Source organism: Macaca thibetana, chromosome 2, assembly GCF_024542745.1.
Source record: "Macaca thibetana thibetana isolate TM-01 chromosome 2, ASM2454274v1, whole genome shotgun sequence".
In the NCBI taxonomy this organism is placed as follows: domain Eukaryota; kingdom Metazoa; phylum Chordata; class Mammalia; order Primates; family Cercopithecidae; genus Macaca; species Macaca thibetana.
The window spans coordinates 158,678,752-158,694,568 of record NC_065579.1 but is presented as its reverse complement, the minus strand read 5'-3'; the positions used below and the strand labels follow the sequence as shown (position 1 = coordinate 158,694,568).

The window sequence follows — 15,817 nt, the reverse complement described above, 5'->3', positions numbered from 1 at the left end:
GAGAAATAAACACTTTTTTTTTTTCCAGTGTCAGGCCAGGCATGAAATATTACTCTTCAAGAGGGGACTTTTCTGTCGTTATAGACAGAATTCTTTTTGCATTTAACACCTAAACATTATTGTTGCTTTTCTAGTGAAAATGCAATCTCATGTTTGTGAATCAAACTGCATTGCCAGGGATATAATTTTTACAGAGATTTCCAGGGCACTGTGCTTAGAACATAACCTGGAACCTATTATTTTTATGTCTTTCAGGAAAACTTCTAACTACATATTAATCTTGCTTCAGCAAATACACTTAACAAGTGTTAAGTGTGGCAGTGAAGGTACAAGGCATAATAGAGAAAGGTAAATCGACTGAAGCAATGCAAAACACAACACTGGGAGATTCTAGTATAGAGAATGTACTAGGCTTTCTCTTAAGAGCCTTACCATCATATGCTTAGATCTTAGCTCCTGATGAGGTAGTAGAAGAAGGCAGTGGGGAAATAATTTAATATTAGGAAAGGCGAGTGCCTTGAGACATTTATTTAAGCTAATCTGTCCTTGATTTTTGACTTTCGGATTCATTACACCCAGCCACATTAGCCTGCACCATTAAAAACATTGATTCAAGCTCTCTTATTGGCATAGACAATATATCTGCCTTGTTCCCTACTGTATCCTCAGCTTGGTATTTCTCTAGCACAGAAGAAGGATCCAGTAGAGATGCTGAACAAATACCTGAATGCATAAAGAAATAAGTGAATGAGAGACTGAATGAATCAATTAATACCTCAAGTGTTACCCTAGTTAAGATTCTAGAGAGGGGAGATTCTATTTTCTTTTTAGAACCGCAGTGTCCGAACCCACGGTGAGATTATTGTTGGGAATTCACAGTTATTTGAAGAGCCACATGGGGACAAGAGGTCCTTGTATTATTTCCCAAATCCTGGCAGGTAGAACATTTTTTGGAGGGCTGAGTTTTATTTTCAAATACCTTCATGACTAATAAAAATGTAAACCTTAACAAATAAAACTCCAGGTTTCTTTTGAAGATATATTCTTCCTCTTACCCTTTACTATAATCTCTTACTCTTATCTCTCACTATGTGACATGATTTTTTTTTCTGTTTCTCTGTCTCTCTTTCTCCCCTTCCCTCCATCCACATCCCTGAAAAAATTTAAGTGACTGTTGCAAAGATGAAAGATGCTCCATTGGAAACTACAGTTTATAGTTCGGGAACTCCCTCATTATCTTAGGAAATCTTCATATCTTTATGTGTGGAAAATTTTGGCATTTTGCTTTCTTTGAGTTCTATCTGGGAGATGAAGTGAGGGTACAACACATTTATAAGGAAAAGAATTGACATTTAGTACTTTGAATCTTGACTTTGGACAACTTTTCTCCAATCCTCTACTCATAAGAGTTCATTCACATTGGCATGTAGGTAACGTAGAGTTTGGGGAGTTTATATTGTTTGCACAGTTGTTCTAATTCTAGGGTATTTACTTGAACACGAATGTCTTATTTTTCAACCTGCTGCAGCCATTTGTAAAAGCAAACATTGTCTCTATGTGTGTGACGTAAGTCTTTCTATAAGGCCAACCCTCTGATGTGCAGCAGGTTTTGAAAATGACGTAAGAATAATTAATGGCACTTTAAAAATTCTGGGCCAGAGTTAGTAAGAGTGTGTATTTGCAGAAGTGGGACAGGAAAAGGTCCAAATTCAATAGGGATTTCATTCTCCAGTTCCTGGAAATTGCAGAAAGGGGTAGGGTTAAAATTATTAAGAAATGTAATAAAAGAAACAGAGGAGGAGGTCGCACCTGCTGCTGCTTCCTCACTGACGCCAAGGACCTGAGGCATCACATTTGTAAGATTCTGCCATGGAAATTTATGGATTTTGCCCTCTGACCTTTGTTTATTTATTTATTTATTGGCCACCATTTTGAAAAATAAAACCTTTATAATTATAGTGGCTTAAAGGGGGGCAATTTTTATTAATTCAATTTTCAAGTCACACTTTGAAAGCTATCAATGTCTTTCTCACAGATTTCTTCACTCAGAGGCTTTAGGGACTAGCAGCTTGTACTTACAAATATTATTTTTTTCTTTTGCCATAGAAAAGTATTTGTCTTGTGATTCCTATTTGAATTATTAGAACTTTTGATTTGCTCCCATGTATGATATTCATGTTGTATAAACCTCAACGCCTAATATTTCTAGAATAATGTTTTCTGAGATCAGAGTATTCATTCTGGGTCTAGTGAAGTGGGAAAAGAGTCAAAATAGAGAAATGGATCTGAATCCCAACCTTAAGATTCTTCCTATTTTCTTTTCTTTCTTTCTTTCTTTTTTTTTTTTTTTTTTTGAGACAGAGTTTCGCTCTTTTTGCCCAGGCTGGAGTGCAATGGCACAATCTCTGCTCACTGCAAACTCCATCTCCTAGGTTCAAGCGACTCTCCTGCCTCAGCCTCCCGAGTAGTAACAGGCATACACCACCACGCCTAGCTAATTTTGTATTTTCAGTAGAGACAGAGTTTCTCCATGTTGGTCAGGCTGGTCTCAAACTCCCGACCTCAGGTGATCTGCCTGCCTTGGCTTCCCAAAGAGCTGGGATTACAGGTGTGAGCCAACATCCCCGGCCTTCCTATTTTCTTAGTTAATAGGTGGACCATTGTCCTCATGACTAAGAGAATATATCAAACCAGCTGAGAAAACTAAGCAAGCTTAGCATGTCATCAATATTCGAGAAAGGAAGTTGGCCTCCCTTAGCCAGATTTGGGCCAGCAAGGAATGCTACACTTTACTTTCAAATAGCGCTAAAGGCTTTTCTTCTTTATAGTTGTCTGTGACTGGAAATGGACTTCAGTTTAATGCTCTGTCAGAGTAAATAATGACATAGGCATGAGTAGACAGTACCAGAATACTGCAGCCCTAGACAAATGGTGTTAATTCTTCACTGAATGAATGAATGAAACCAAACTAAAATGATGCTGGTATTATTTCTTGTTGAAAAATGTGAATAAAATATTTGGGCCTCACTTCTTATATCAAATATTCTATAGTGAATAGAATGTGAAAAAAAGATTAAGTTGTCATTGCATTAAAAAGAACACATCTATTAAATGGACAATATTAATATGACAACTTGGAGAGAGAACAGATGAGCCCCCGCATCTGAAAGGAGGACCCTTACTGCGGATCCTGGAGGTGCATGAAGGAAATCCCTTGTGAGTCAAGATTTGACTTAGACCTGAAAGCACTTTGGGTGTGCACATCACTGTGGAGAGCACCCTGGCCCAGGTAGGAGGGTGGCTCCTGGGCCTGCCTCTGCTATAACCTTGAACAAGTAACAGAAACATGCCCAGCTTCTGAGAGCATGGAAAATAGAAGACTTTTTAGGTTTTAAACTTCAACATTCTGTAGTACACTGGCAGCTCAAACATTCAGACAAAACATTTGTTTATATTGCATTAATGGTGTTATCTCTAAGGATAGGGATAACATATGAGCTTTATTTTCTTCATTATAGTTTCATATTTTTCAAATTCTTCCATAATGAGAATGCATAACATTTATCATCAGAATAGAAAACTATTTATAAAAACAAATCAATGCATTCTTTTTTTAAAAAACCTTTAAATGCGGAGAAAAGGAATTAATCACTTTCTGATTATTTGGCATTGGCATTGGGTGAACCCAATGTGAGATTATTGTTGGGAATTCACAATATTACAAGGAGAATAAAAATTTTTCTCCATTTTTCAGTTGGGAGATACCATATAGTAAAGCAAAAGAGAAGCTAAGATGGGTGAGTCCTAATTTCCAAAGCAACATGGTCTTAACAGTATGAAATGGCAATGCAATAAAAAAAAGTTATCATCCAGGTTGATGAGGTCCTACGGACCAGAGGCTTGATATACTGGGTAATTGTCCTATAAAGTAAGTATAGGTATATGATTTGACTTTAACCATTATGGGCTTTGCTCAGTGGTGATACGGATTGTTACAGATAGAGCAGTCTCACTAAACACTCTCAACATAAAGAAAATACTTTCTTAAGTCTCTTGCACTAAGTCAGCTTTCTTACATTTTGAAAGTTTCTTATTTAGCCTGAGAGGTTTAGTGTTTAATAATCAATGAATTAAATGTTCCAGAATGCCAAAGAGGCTAAGTTTAATCAAGGGGTTTCTCTGGGCTATGCCACCTGAAAATATGTATAAGATTAGAAATCCCAGAAGTAAATTTATTTGGATCAGCTGTCAGTGAGGTACTCAGGACTACACATGCAGCTTCTGTCATAAAGAAGAAACAGGTTTCTCTGCTCTTGTGCCTAAAACGCACCTTGGCACTTGTCTATGGGTGCAACCTGGCCCTTTGACCTTTGTAATTAAGAGACCAGCCAACTCATTTAATAAAGAACTATATTCCAGGCCAGTTGCTGCAGCTCACACCTGTAATCCCAGCACTTTGGGAGGCCAAGGCGTGCGGATCACGAGGTCAGGAGTTCGAGACCAGCCTGGCCAACATGGTGAAAACCCGTCTGTACTAAAGATACAAAAAATTAGCTGGGCGTGGTGGCGGGCGCCTGTAATCCCAGCTACTCGGGAGGCTGAGGCAGGAGAATCGCTTGAACCCAGGAGGCAGAGGTTGCAGTGAGCAGAGATTGCACCATTGAGTCATTGCACTCCAGTCTGGGTGACAGGGCGAGACACTGTCTCAAAAAAAAAAAAAAAAAAAAAAAAAAAAAAAAGAACTAGCTTCCGGACCTAAATCTACTCAGTTGTTTATTCTACTTAGTTGTTGAAACATAAAATAGATTATATATGTCTTATTTGTGTTTAAAAACATAAACTTTATGTATACTCTAAAGCCTTTTGTACTTTCATGTATCTGATTTGGTAAGAAAGAGTAAAACTACAGGTTCGGATAGGTCTCCAGAGATTTACACTCTTTCTGGTCTTACTCCTCACTTTCTATTTTCCAGCCCCAAATTGTGAATTTCTGATTTATTTTAGAATGCATTTTACATTCAAAATCCTAAGGCATGCAAGACCATCTTTAATCAATGTAATATGCATTTTGATTTTGTATGTGTTAAAATCAAAACCATTCAAATACCATGAAACGAGGTAACTGGCCTGCAGAATTTGAATGCAAAGATAACAAGTGAGTTTGTGAGATTTCCCAGGGTTTTTAAAGCTCCTGGAAATAAGGAGATAAGGGATTAAAAAATGTTGGTATGCTCTGAGTCACCCTTGGACCTACCTCTATTGCACTAACCACCGCAGTGCAGAACTTGGTAAATGTAGTTCTGCTTTGGACTACTTCCAGCAACATTATTCCTTGCAGTTCCAGAATGCTTCAATAACAAGTTTGGTTATCTGTAACTCCTGCTATGTCAGTGACTCCAAATATAACATTATAACCAGGTTCTTGTGCAACTCTCTGAAAATACTGATGACTCCTTACTACCTATTTCTACAACTAAAAATAAAAACCTACCATCAAACCTCCTTACTGAAAGGCTGCAAGTTTTCTCTAGACATTCTGCTAGATAACAGGCTGTCAGTATCCTCCAGAAAGCTTAACCTAAATACTGCTACCTGCCACACAGTACATAATATCAATCTGTGTCTATACAATTAAGCCCACAAGTGCTCTTCCTGGTCCTGAGTGCAATACAGGTGAAAATGCCCAATCTCTAATCTTTATTTGTATTTTTCTAGAAATTATCTTTTTTTAAAAAAACTTGATATATTCATATAAGGTATAAAGATCAAATCAGGGTAATTGGGATATCCATCACCTTAAATATTTACATTTTCTTTTTTCTAGAAATATTTGAAGTATTCTAGCTATTCTGAAATGTACATACATTGTTGTTTATTATAGAAATTCCTCACCTTTAACTCCACTAGGTTTATCATGTTTATTTCTTTTTGTAAACAGGCCAGACACAAGAGAGAATAAACTATTAGGTAAAAACTATTATTTTTCTAGATTTAAAAAATGTATTAGGCTTTATAGTGGATCCCTGTGAGTTAAGTTCTTTCTGGATTCTGGACCTTTGCAGGTACTGGGTTGTCCTTCTCTTCCCCCGCTTCTCCTCTTTCTGTCTTTTAAACTTCACTTTGACCCGGAAGTCTTCCCTGACCAGCCCAGACTAGCTAATGTGCCTTGGTTTGTTCTCCCCAAACACCTCATAGTCATCTTTACATCGACTTAAAGTTTACTGTGGTTGCTTAGTTCATTAAGTGCTTCTTCTCCATTTGATCGGTAAATCCTCTTAGTGCAGAAGCTGTACCTGCTTCATTCTCCTTTGTCATCCCCAAAACCCAGCTCAGAGCAAATACGAAGATATTTCTTTGAGTAAATGAATGGTGTCATCAAGATATTAAGCATGTTATGTTAACTTGATCTGTGCCAAAAAATGAGTTTTAACTGCCTATCAAGAATGAAACCTCTTTCTTGTGCTCCTAATGATTAGAAATCGTCATGAAAAGAAAACGTGACCTCTAAAAGAAATTCTACAAAGCAAAGGCAAGAGCAAGTGGAGAGTACCTCTAAATACAGAACAAAAAATCCTACTATTTATGAGTTAGAATGGGAAGATTGATCCCCCAACGGAAGACCGGTGTCTCCAATGAATGGGATAATTCCGTCTTTTTGTTGTTGTTTTCTTTTAGCACTGCTGCACTTAACAGCTGTCAGCGATCAACTTACCTGTGTTCTGGAACTCAAGGGAGAAAAAGAAAACACATTTCCCAAGTTACTGTAGCTTGCAATTCAACGGAGAAGTGCAAGTTACTGCTTGGTTTCAATTTTGTTTGGTTTGTTTTGTTTCTAGCTATTTCTGCTCTCCAAACATCCCCAGCTTCCAACTCATACAAAACCCACACGTATAGTTGAAAAACCATTGTAGAATGGCCAAGCAAGTTTCCAACATAAAACATGGCTGGGAATGCTTGCTGCTGTGTGAGCTACAGAGCATGGGATGGTAAACAGAATGGACACTCAGCCAAGGTATGGCTACCTTCTACTGCTTTTTTTTTTTTTCCTACAGGATGCTACTATTGCCCCCAAATGTCTTTTTAGGCTTTTTAGGCAGTTAAAAAAAGTCATGCTGAGATTCCGAGGTTTAGAAGGTGGGTGCTTAAGTCAGAATCTTTATTGCGAGTATGGGGCAGATAAAAAGTAGAATGAACTATTAGCTGCCATTGACAGTAAAGATACTATGTTAGTGGTAATGTCTGGGTGCTAATCATACATATGTGTTACAGACATGTGGGAAGCATTTTCTTTTACAATCAGCTCAGTGATAAGCGAAACTGTAGAGTAAACTATGGCAGTGCTTGGCTCCCCAGGGTCCAATTAGGAAGCATGATAAATGACTTGTAAGGTCTCTCCCCCACTGATCTGTGGTGGATATAAGCTGACATTCTCTGTGGAGTCCTAGTGAGTAGTCTGCCTACTCCCACCATACATCTCAGTACGTAGGAAAACCTTAAATTGGAATTCCAAACTCATTATGCCATGCTGTGTTCTTACTTGGCAGGTGTGTTTCTTCACAGCAGTATACAAGGGGAGGTGTAAGGTGGGATGTCTTACACTGATTTTTTTTTCCCCATAAAGGTGCTTGTTTAGTTTAAGAGCTACAAATAACTTGTGATGATGAAAGAATATCATGAGGCTGGAATGACTGTATAAGGGAAATTGTTACTAAGCTTAATTTGTATCTTGCCTCTTCAGAAGTTGATGCTTTCTCCAGATAGATGGGATAATGGCCTAGTGGTGCTTGCATGGCTAGTAATCAGTGTTTAGAAGTGAATGTCAATACTATCAAAACATTTTCTTTGGTTTTGTTTGAAAGACGTCAAAGAGAACATGCATAGGTAATGCCTGGTAAATACGGTGGAAAATGTAGAGAAAGGAGCCAAGGAACAGATTAAAATTAAGGTTTATACTTTTTGGGTTATGATAAGACATTTTTCAGGGGCTGGGACTATCTTGATGATTTAATTCTTTTTTTTTTTTTTTTGAGACAGAGTCTCGCTCTGTCGCCCGGGCTGGAGTGCAGTGGCTGGATCTCAGCTCACTGCAAGCTCCGCCTCCCGGGTTTATGCCATTCTCCTGCCTCAGCCTCCCGAGTAGCTGGGACTACAGGCGCCCGCCACCTCGCCCGGCTAGTTTTTTGTATTTTTTAGTAGAGACGGGGTTTCACCGTGTTAGCCAGGATGGTCTCGATCTCCTGACCTCGTGATCCGCCCGTCTCGGCCTCCCAAAGTGCTGGGATTACAGGCTTGAGCCACCGCGCCCGGCCGATGATTTAATTCTTAGAGGAGTTTTTTTGCTGTTTTTTTTTGTTTGTTTCCTCTATGTACTATCACTTTTTAAAAAAGACTCTCGCTCCATAGAGTCTCTGTACCCAGAACTTAGTTCCCAAGGGAAGGACTTCCTTCCTGTCTACACACAGCAATATTTCTCACAGTTGACTGCTATGCTCATGTTAACTGGCACGTGAGGCAGACTCAAGAGCAAGCAGTGCCGCCATGCACTCTGAAGACCAGAGGAGCCTATGTCAGTTTTCTGTCCATCAAGATCCTGGTCTTCTCACCCTTTGGGGCAGCATGCCAACTTTTTCTGCTGCAAATCTCATTGAGCTCCTCTTAGGCAGCTTTATTCCTTTTAATTAAAAAGACAAGACTGCCAATTACTTAAACCTAATCCCCAAATGTAACTGTTACTTTGAAATATTTTTTTTCTATAAAGCTCATAGAAGAGCAATATTTCTGTCAAATTAAAATTTAGTGGAAGCTTGGATTTTTTTTTTTTTTTTAAATACTCATTTTCAAATCCCTGCTGGCTCTAGACATCTAAATAGCACAGGAAGGCATTAAGGACAGGGAGATCACCAGGAAAGGCTGACTGGTACAGGCAGATCCAGAGTCGAAAAGCAGGAAAAGGTATTAGGAAGGAGTTCTAGGACTAAACATTCTCCTATCTTTAAATTGACTCTGTAGGATTTTTAGTCATTTAGCTTGAAGCTAAATGTAAATTTTGAGAGAAATAACACTTCCAAGCTCTTGTTGAACATTTAAATAATGGTGTGAATAAATTTTGGATTTATTCTTGATAGAAACTTTTAGCAGGGGAGAGAACAACAGTTTAGGAAACAGAGTAGAAGGAAGAGTAAAGAGGTGGGGGAGATAAGACATAGAAATGGGGAGTAAACCTCACCTATTACACGGTGTCAAAATCATTGGATTGATGAGTGAACTATTGATTCCACATGAAATATTGGTACAATTATCCCACTTGAGTCTCTAACCACTAAAGCAAATCAGAAGGAAATCAGACTATTGTTCCCATAAAGGAGCCAGGGAATGAGGTATGAAGGTCAACTCAATAATTTTCATGTGTATTAATCAGAGCCAATCATTTTGTTGTAAATTGGTGCTGACATGGCTGCCTAAATTCTATTTGTAGAAACAAAATCCTTGTTTCTGCCAGCCAGTGGGAAGGAGAGAAGTATCTAAAAAGGGAAATCCTTCCTAGGGCATACTTTATACCCTTGACCAGCAAAAACGGCAGGTCCTTTAGGCTGATGGTTTGGCAGTCATGTGGTAATATGTATAAAGGGCATCCACTGTGCCGGGCGCGGTGGCTCAAGCCTGTAATCCCAGCACTTTGGGAGGCCGAGACAGGCGGATCACGAGGTCAGGAGATCGAGACCATCCTGGGTAACACGGTGAAACCCCGTCTCTACTAAAAAATACAAAAAACTAGCCGGGCAAGGTGGCGGGCGCCTGTAGTCCCAGCTACTCGGGAGGCTGAGGCAGGAGAATGGCGTGAACCCGGGAGGCGGAGCTTGCAGTGAGCTGAGATCCAGCCACTGCACTCCAGCCTGGGCGACAGAGCGAGACTCCGCCTCAAAAAAAAAAAAAAAAAAAAAAAAAAAAAAAAGGCATCCACTGAAAGTGTGTGTCTATGTGTGTGCCACACAACAAGGGACTGTGCAATTTTGCAGCTCTTCTTAAATGTAATATTATGATATTGGTAAGAAAACAGTGAAAAATATTTTTTATTTGGCCTTAGGATGCTTCTACATTAAAACTTTAGCAGTGTGGGGATTTCAGAAATCCTTAGAATCCATAACACATCAAAATATAATAAGAGCACATTGAACTTATATCTAGCTTATGTCCATGCAATATGATATGACTATACCTGCCAATATCAGTGCTTTTAAAAATTATAAGAGACATGTGTATCCGAATATGATTATTTTAAACTCAATATGCCTTCTTTCTAGGAACTTGAAGCTCTCTTTTGTATATTATTTAAAATACCACTTTGAGCTTGTAGGCATGAAAAGTATAATTTCTTTCCCATTTCACAGTTGGAAACACTGAATTACAGGAACAATGCTAGTAATTATCCATGATTAATAGAGGTGTATATGTAAATCAACCTGAATAAGTGTGTGAAATTAGATGTGCCGATGCCAGATAGCTCTGCTCATGTTTTTAAAAGATGAATGCTTTCATATAAATCTGTGTAAGTTGGGCATAAGTGTGTGCTCACTGTGCTAAGCATATTTGAAAATAGATTTTGTAAAACTGTGTAGACAAAGTAACTGAGTGTTATAAGCATTGTAATACATAAAACAAATTACATGAACATTTAAAATTCATTGGAAAGATGCATACATAATGAACATGAAAGTATACATAAGGGTGATTATTAATATACTATAGATTTGTTTATGTGCCTGGGTGCAATAAGGGGTAGGTTGAAATTTAGGTGTCCTTTGATCATTAAAAAGTGTAGGAGAAAGTTGCACGTCTCTTTCTCAGGGTTTTGGGAGTTAATATAGGCAAAAGCCCTTAAAACTCTAATGGTACATTAGAAGGCCATTATGTATATTAACTATTGTTATTATTATTATTACTACCATTATTAAACAAAGAAAAATACTGTTGTATTAAGGAGCTGAAAAGAAGCTTTTTCTTTTTAATATTAAGGATGGTATTCTACAGAAAATAAATGAAACTGGAAATTATTCAGTGATCTTCACAGCATGGGATATGTTCAAAATTTTTCTCCCATTTTACCTTTCATCATTTTGGAATTTGATTTCAAGAACCTATTACTGGGAATGCCAGGTGAGGGCGGGTGTACCCACTCCTCTGACTGTAGCTAGGATATAGCTGTTCTGATGCCAGGCCTGCCTGTAGGAACATCAGTCTCCCTTAGGGAGAAGACATGCCAGGCCAACTTCAGATTTCTGCAAGCCTCGCTTGTTTGTGATTTGGATTTTAATTTCTTTTGAAACTTTAATTTTTGGAGGGGGGGTTTGTTTTGTTTTCTGAAAAAGCTTTGGACAGCTGTATTAATCATGCAAACCCAGCCATGTGCAATGCATTTTATCAATGGAAAAACAGGGATGGAATGGCAAGCAGCTGTGAACAAACCCGGTGCCATGCCTGAACCTGGAAGATAATCTCAACATTTCCCAAGCCCACTTGCCACACGGGGTTAGTGAATGGAAAGGCTGTTCACTTGGGAGAAATAATCAGATGGGAGGCAAACAAGTGAGACACATTCCAGAATTTGTTTTGTTTTGTTTCAAAGTGGCAGTGATCAGAAAGGGATAGGCTGATTGAGTCCAGAGAGCCCCACGCTCAAGGGAATTTTTCGCTTGAGAGTTACATAAACAAAAAGGTTGTTTGCCCTTGTCCTTGCCCCTTGTTTCACTTCTTTTTAATTTTCTGAGGCGGTTTCAACACTTCATTCTGAACCTATGGTCCTCAATGTGAGATTGTCTCTGGGTGCACTTCCATTATGAAGAAGAGCTAGGCACAAGTAAACTGATGGGGAGAAATGTTATCATTGTTCGTACCCAGAAACCTCAGGAAACAATGTGAACCTCACAAAGTGAGAAAAGTTCCCCCAGACATTGAGAGCTGACTCTTTCCTCATTTTGCAATTCAGTGGATTTTCTGCAGCAATATAGTCGGAGGTATTTATGCAAATTTATGCAATTCAGGACTCATTTCAGAATAAAGCTAAATTAAAATTAATGGAAGAAAACACCTATCAGAAACAGATCAAGGATAAAACACTATTTTATTTACATGTTTTAAACGAAGGAGCAGGGAAGCAACTGGTTTTATATTTTGTTTTGTTTTTGGCAGATGGGGGAAGGACATTCGGAAATTTCTGATTGGCCACAGCCAATGTAAATTACCCGCTGGTGGAATTCCAGTATTATTATTATCACTGCAGAAAATCAAGCAATATGATGAAGGAAACCCAAGGGAAATGCATTTGATTTATTGAGCCTTGTTTTTGTTTAATCACAGCTTGAAGGGGTTTAGGACTGCATTCCTGCTGCGACTCTGCTGTGCATCCCCAGTCAGCTTGATGAGCCATGTAGAGTGGGGATAGGAGGGAAGATCCTCCAATGAGAGATATCAACAATAAAGCAGCTGAAATGAAACATATATCTTTGTGAGGTTGGAAATTAGGAAAGAAAGTTCTCCTTTTTATAATGGGAAGGCAGAAAAAAATCTTTGTAACTTTTGAAACACCCACTTTCAACACACCTTAAGGAAATTAATTGTCTTAAAAATTTTAGGCTATTTTACATCAACCAATTTCTAAGAGACAATTGATATTTTAGGAATGAAATTTAAGAGTTCACAAAGATGGTGACAATATATGATATTCAATTAAATGAAGATACCTTGCATTATAGCTATGACCACAGTGAGGCATGCTTCTCATAGATATTTGGGTACTTAATTGGCACCATAAAAAGGCTGAAGCATCCTATTGTTAGTATTTCTTTCAATGGGAAGCTGCATTTCACTTGGGTTAACCTCGATTGGAAAGACGAGAAGAACAGTGATTCAATCCCTAGGAAGTTAAAGTCCTTGTAAAGAACAGAAAACTTAAGAGGGGACTATCTTTGTATAGCAAACTCTCACACCAGCCATCCCAAGTCTTAATGAACAGCTTTTCAATTTCCACTAGCAGAGGACCAAAGTATTAGTATAAGATAAACTATATTCTCTAAAAACTATTGGATCTAAGAAAGCTAACTACAGTCTACCTACAATGTAAAATCAAACTAGGGTCATTCTCCAATCAACAGTTCAGTTTGTGGGAAACATGAAGTTCAACAAAATCCCTCGTGCTCCATCCCTAGTCCAGACTGTTTTTCAGTATCTGACAGCTGCCCTTTGTGAACGGTGTCTGGCTTCACTTTGTTTAAAGTTACATATATCATAATGCGTGATCAGATAAATATTTGAGTTGGTGGCTGCAGAACTGCTCTCACAAAGGATAACTAGAGTCACAGTGATACTATACAAAGCTCATCTCAGATGGGGCATGACTTCTTTGAAAATGCTATCCAATGGTACAAATGCATATGTGTGTGTTTTTCATATCAGGACATTTGCAAGATGGCAACATGATAAAGTGGTGTCAATCTCTGCAGCAACACTAGAACATAAATGTGTTAAAATAATTGTGGCATGTCAGGAATTCAAAATGGGATATTTTCCATTAACAGTAAGTATCATGTCGAGTCTAACAAACAGGCACATTTTAACAGTCTTATTTTTAGTGGCTGGGATTAGAAACAGATTTCATTGTTTTAGGGAAGTTTTTTTGTTTTTTTTTTGTTTTTTTTTAATTCAACAGTTCTAAGCTTTCACACTAAAAATAGTTTGTCCTCTTTTAAAAATTTGATAATAACCCTTATTAAGCTGTCTTGTTGATCCTTGAAACCTTGCAATCCTTAGCTCAAAAGTAATTAAAATACATTTGCATATGTGAATGCATATACATGCAAAACATTGCATTATTGACACTGAATATCTACACACAAGTTTGCAAGAATTTATAGTTTGGACAAATGTTAATGAAACATGATTCATCTTCAAACTTATAAAACAGCAGCCTTCTACCTTTAATTCTGAGCACATTGCCTTTATAGTGTGTATGATAATCTTGCTTAATTGGATTTATTTTTTCCACGCTAGGCCCCGCATGGCCTAGTTTCTGTTTTTTCTCAGGTCTTTGAGTGCTATTTGCAAATCACTTTTCTGGAATTTAATTTCAATGGTAGGTTGGTTTCATTTCAGATTTTTTATATTGTTTTAATTTTATTTGCCAATTTCCCTTTAAATAGCCTTAAGCTAGAAAGTTGTGCCTGCACCTTGCATCTAAATATGATGCAGGAGGCAAAATTTAATTTAAGTGCATAGAAAGTTTATGAAAAGGAATTCAGAATGATTATCTTGTTTTTTCATTTGTGTTTTCTAAGACAGGTATATTTAAAAGGACAGGAAAAAACCCATGAATTGGCCATGATTTTAAGATAAGATAACATCTTTGTTATAATCCGGTTGAGTTGGTTAACCTTTAGCAGCATATACATTAATTTTTATAAGTAATACCAATGACTTCAGATTTGGATTGTATAGACTTTCAACCATGAGGGTGGTTAGTCAGAGAACTGGTATTTTTGTGGCTACAGAATTTAACTGGCTGTGTCCCAAATAGGTGAGTTCCTGTTTACTTGTAATAAATATTGACTGTAGGAAAAAATTGCTTGCTAAGTTTAGCATTGCCTTCACAGCTACTGACCCGTTTGAAGATGAGTCAGAGTTTGAAGATGAGTCGGGTAATAGTCTTTTTCCATGCCTATTCAACTGGTGTTGGAAGCAACTAATTGGCTTTTCTAAAAAGGTTTAAGGGAAAAAAATGATTTACACTGTATGTGAATTTTATGAATGTGTTTTCCCCCCTTTGTGTGTTTTGCATGTTAAAGACGATGGAGAATGACCCAGGAAGAGAGCTACAGTGATAAAAATCATACTGACCTTGAATGGGGTGGGGGATTGTGGGTAAAACACGTTCTAAAGGGGAAAAAATAGTAATCATCATGGAGATTTTAAATATTATATATATATATTTTTTCTCATGTTTAGTTATTCAAACAATTATACAACAGACGAATTTCCATGCTTACAGGATCATATCTCTCATAAAACATTTCTCTGTACTTCCTATTAACATTAAACTATCAAAGAAATTTATTAACAAAATTAAAAATGCAGAGCATTTAAAAATTTTAGCTAGTGTAGGAGGACAACATCAGATTGTGGCAACCCTACATACAGAATCCTACTGGAAAAAACCCACCATCAAGATTTTAGATCTTTTAGAGAGTTGAAGTTGAGGGTGGGTTTATAATCGTGATCAAATTCAGGTGATACATCTTGGTCTTGGTTCTCGTCTCTTTAGCTCATGACATGAACGTGTGTCAGCTACAGATTTCTTTCCTCTCTCTAAGCCCTATAGTTGACATCAGTTTTAGCCAAGCATTTGAAGAACTTACTGTGGGCAATGTTAGCTCAACATTTCCCTCAGGTTTTTACTTCCACATTACTGATACCAGTATAGGAGTAATGTCAAGGTAATACATTTCTTAGCATGATATAATTTTATTTTTAGTCTATTCCTTAATTCCCTCTCTTTTTATAATACAATCTTACCTGAAATTTGTTCAACCAATCAAATTTGCTTGGTGATACATCCTGTTGAGTATAATAAGAAGTACTTTTCTTTTGAACACTGAGGTCTTAGCTTAAAAGTATCTGATAGTCCCATACATAAGCTACTGACCATAAATAGAATGTACTGACAGAGTTCAGAATTTAGGGTGGCCTTCATTTATCTCATGAAAGACCTAAGCTTAAATCCTTTTCTGAGGCTCTTTCAGAAATATAGAATGGAATATTAGGGATAGGA

At 37.6% G+C, this 15,817-nt stretch overlaps 1 protein-coding gene across 3 annotated transcripts in view; it reads right to left on the bottom strand.

Annotated features, from left to right (window-relative positions):
- The window catches only part of LSAMP (limbic system associated membrane protein), a 647,096-nt gene that overhangs the window by 11,767 nt on the left and 619,512 nt on the right, over positions 1-15,817 (bottom strand). The window contains exon 7 of one of the 3 annotated variants that reach the window (XM_050781918.1): positions 14,887-14,922. The exons of 1 other annotated variant lie outside the window; for it this stretch is intronic. In XM_050781918.1, coding sequence (XP_050637875.1) covers positions 14,887-14,922 — 36 coding nt within the window. Of the gene's footprint in view, positions 1-9,962; positions 14,923-15,817 lie in introns of those variants that run through there. One more of the 3 variants, XM_050781917.1, reaches the window with a different exon arrangement.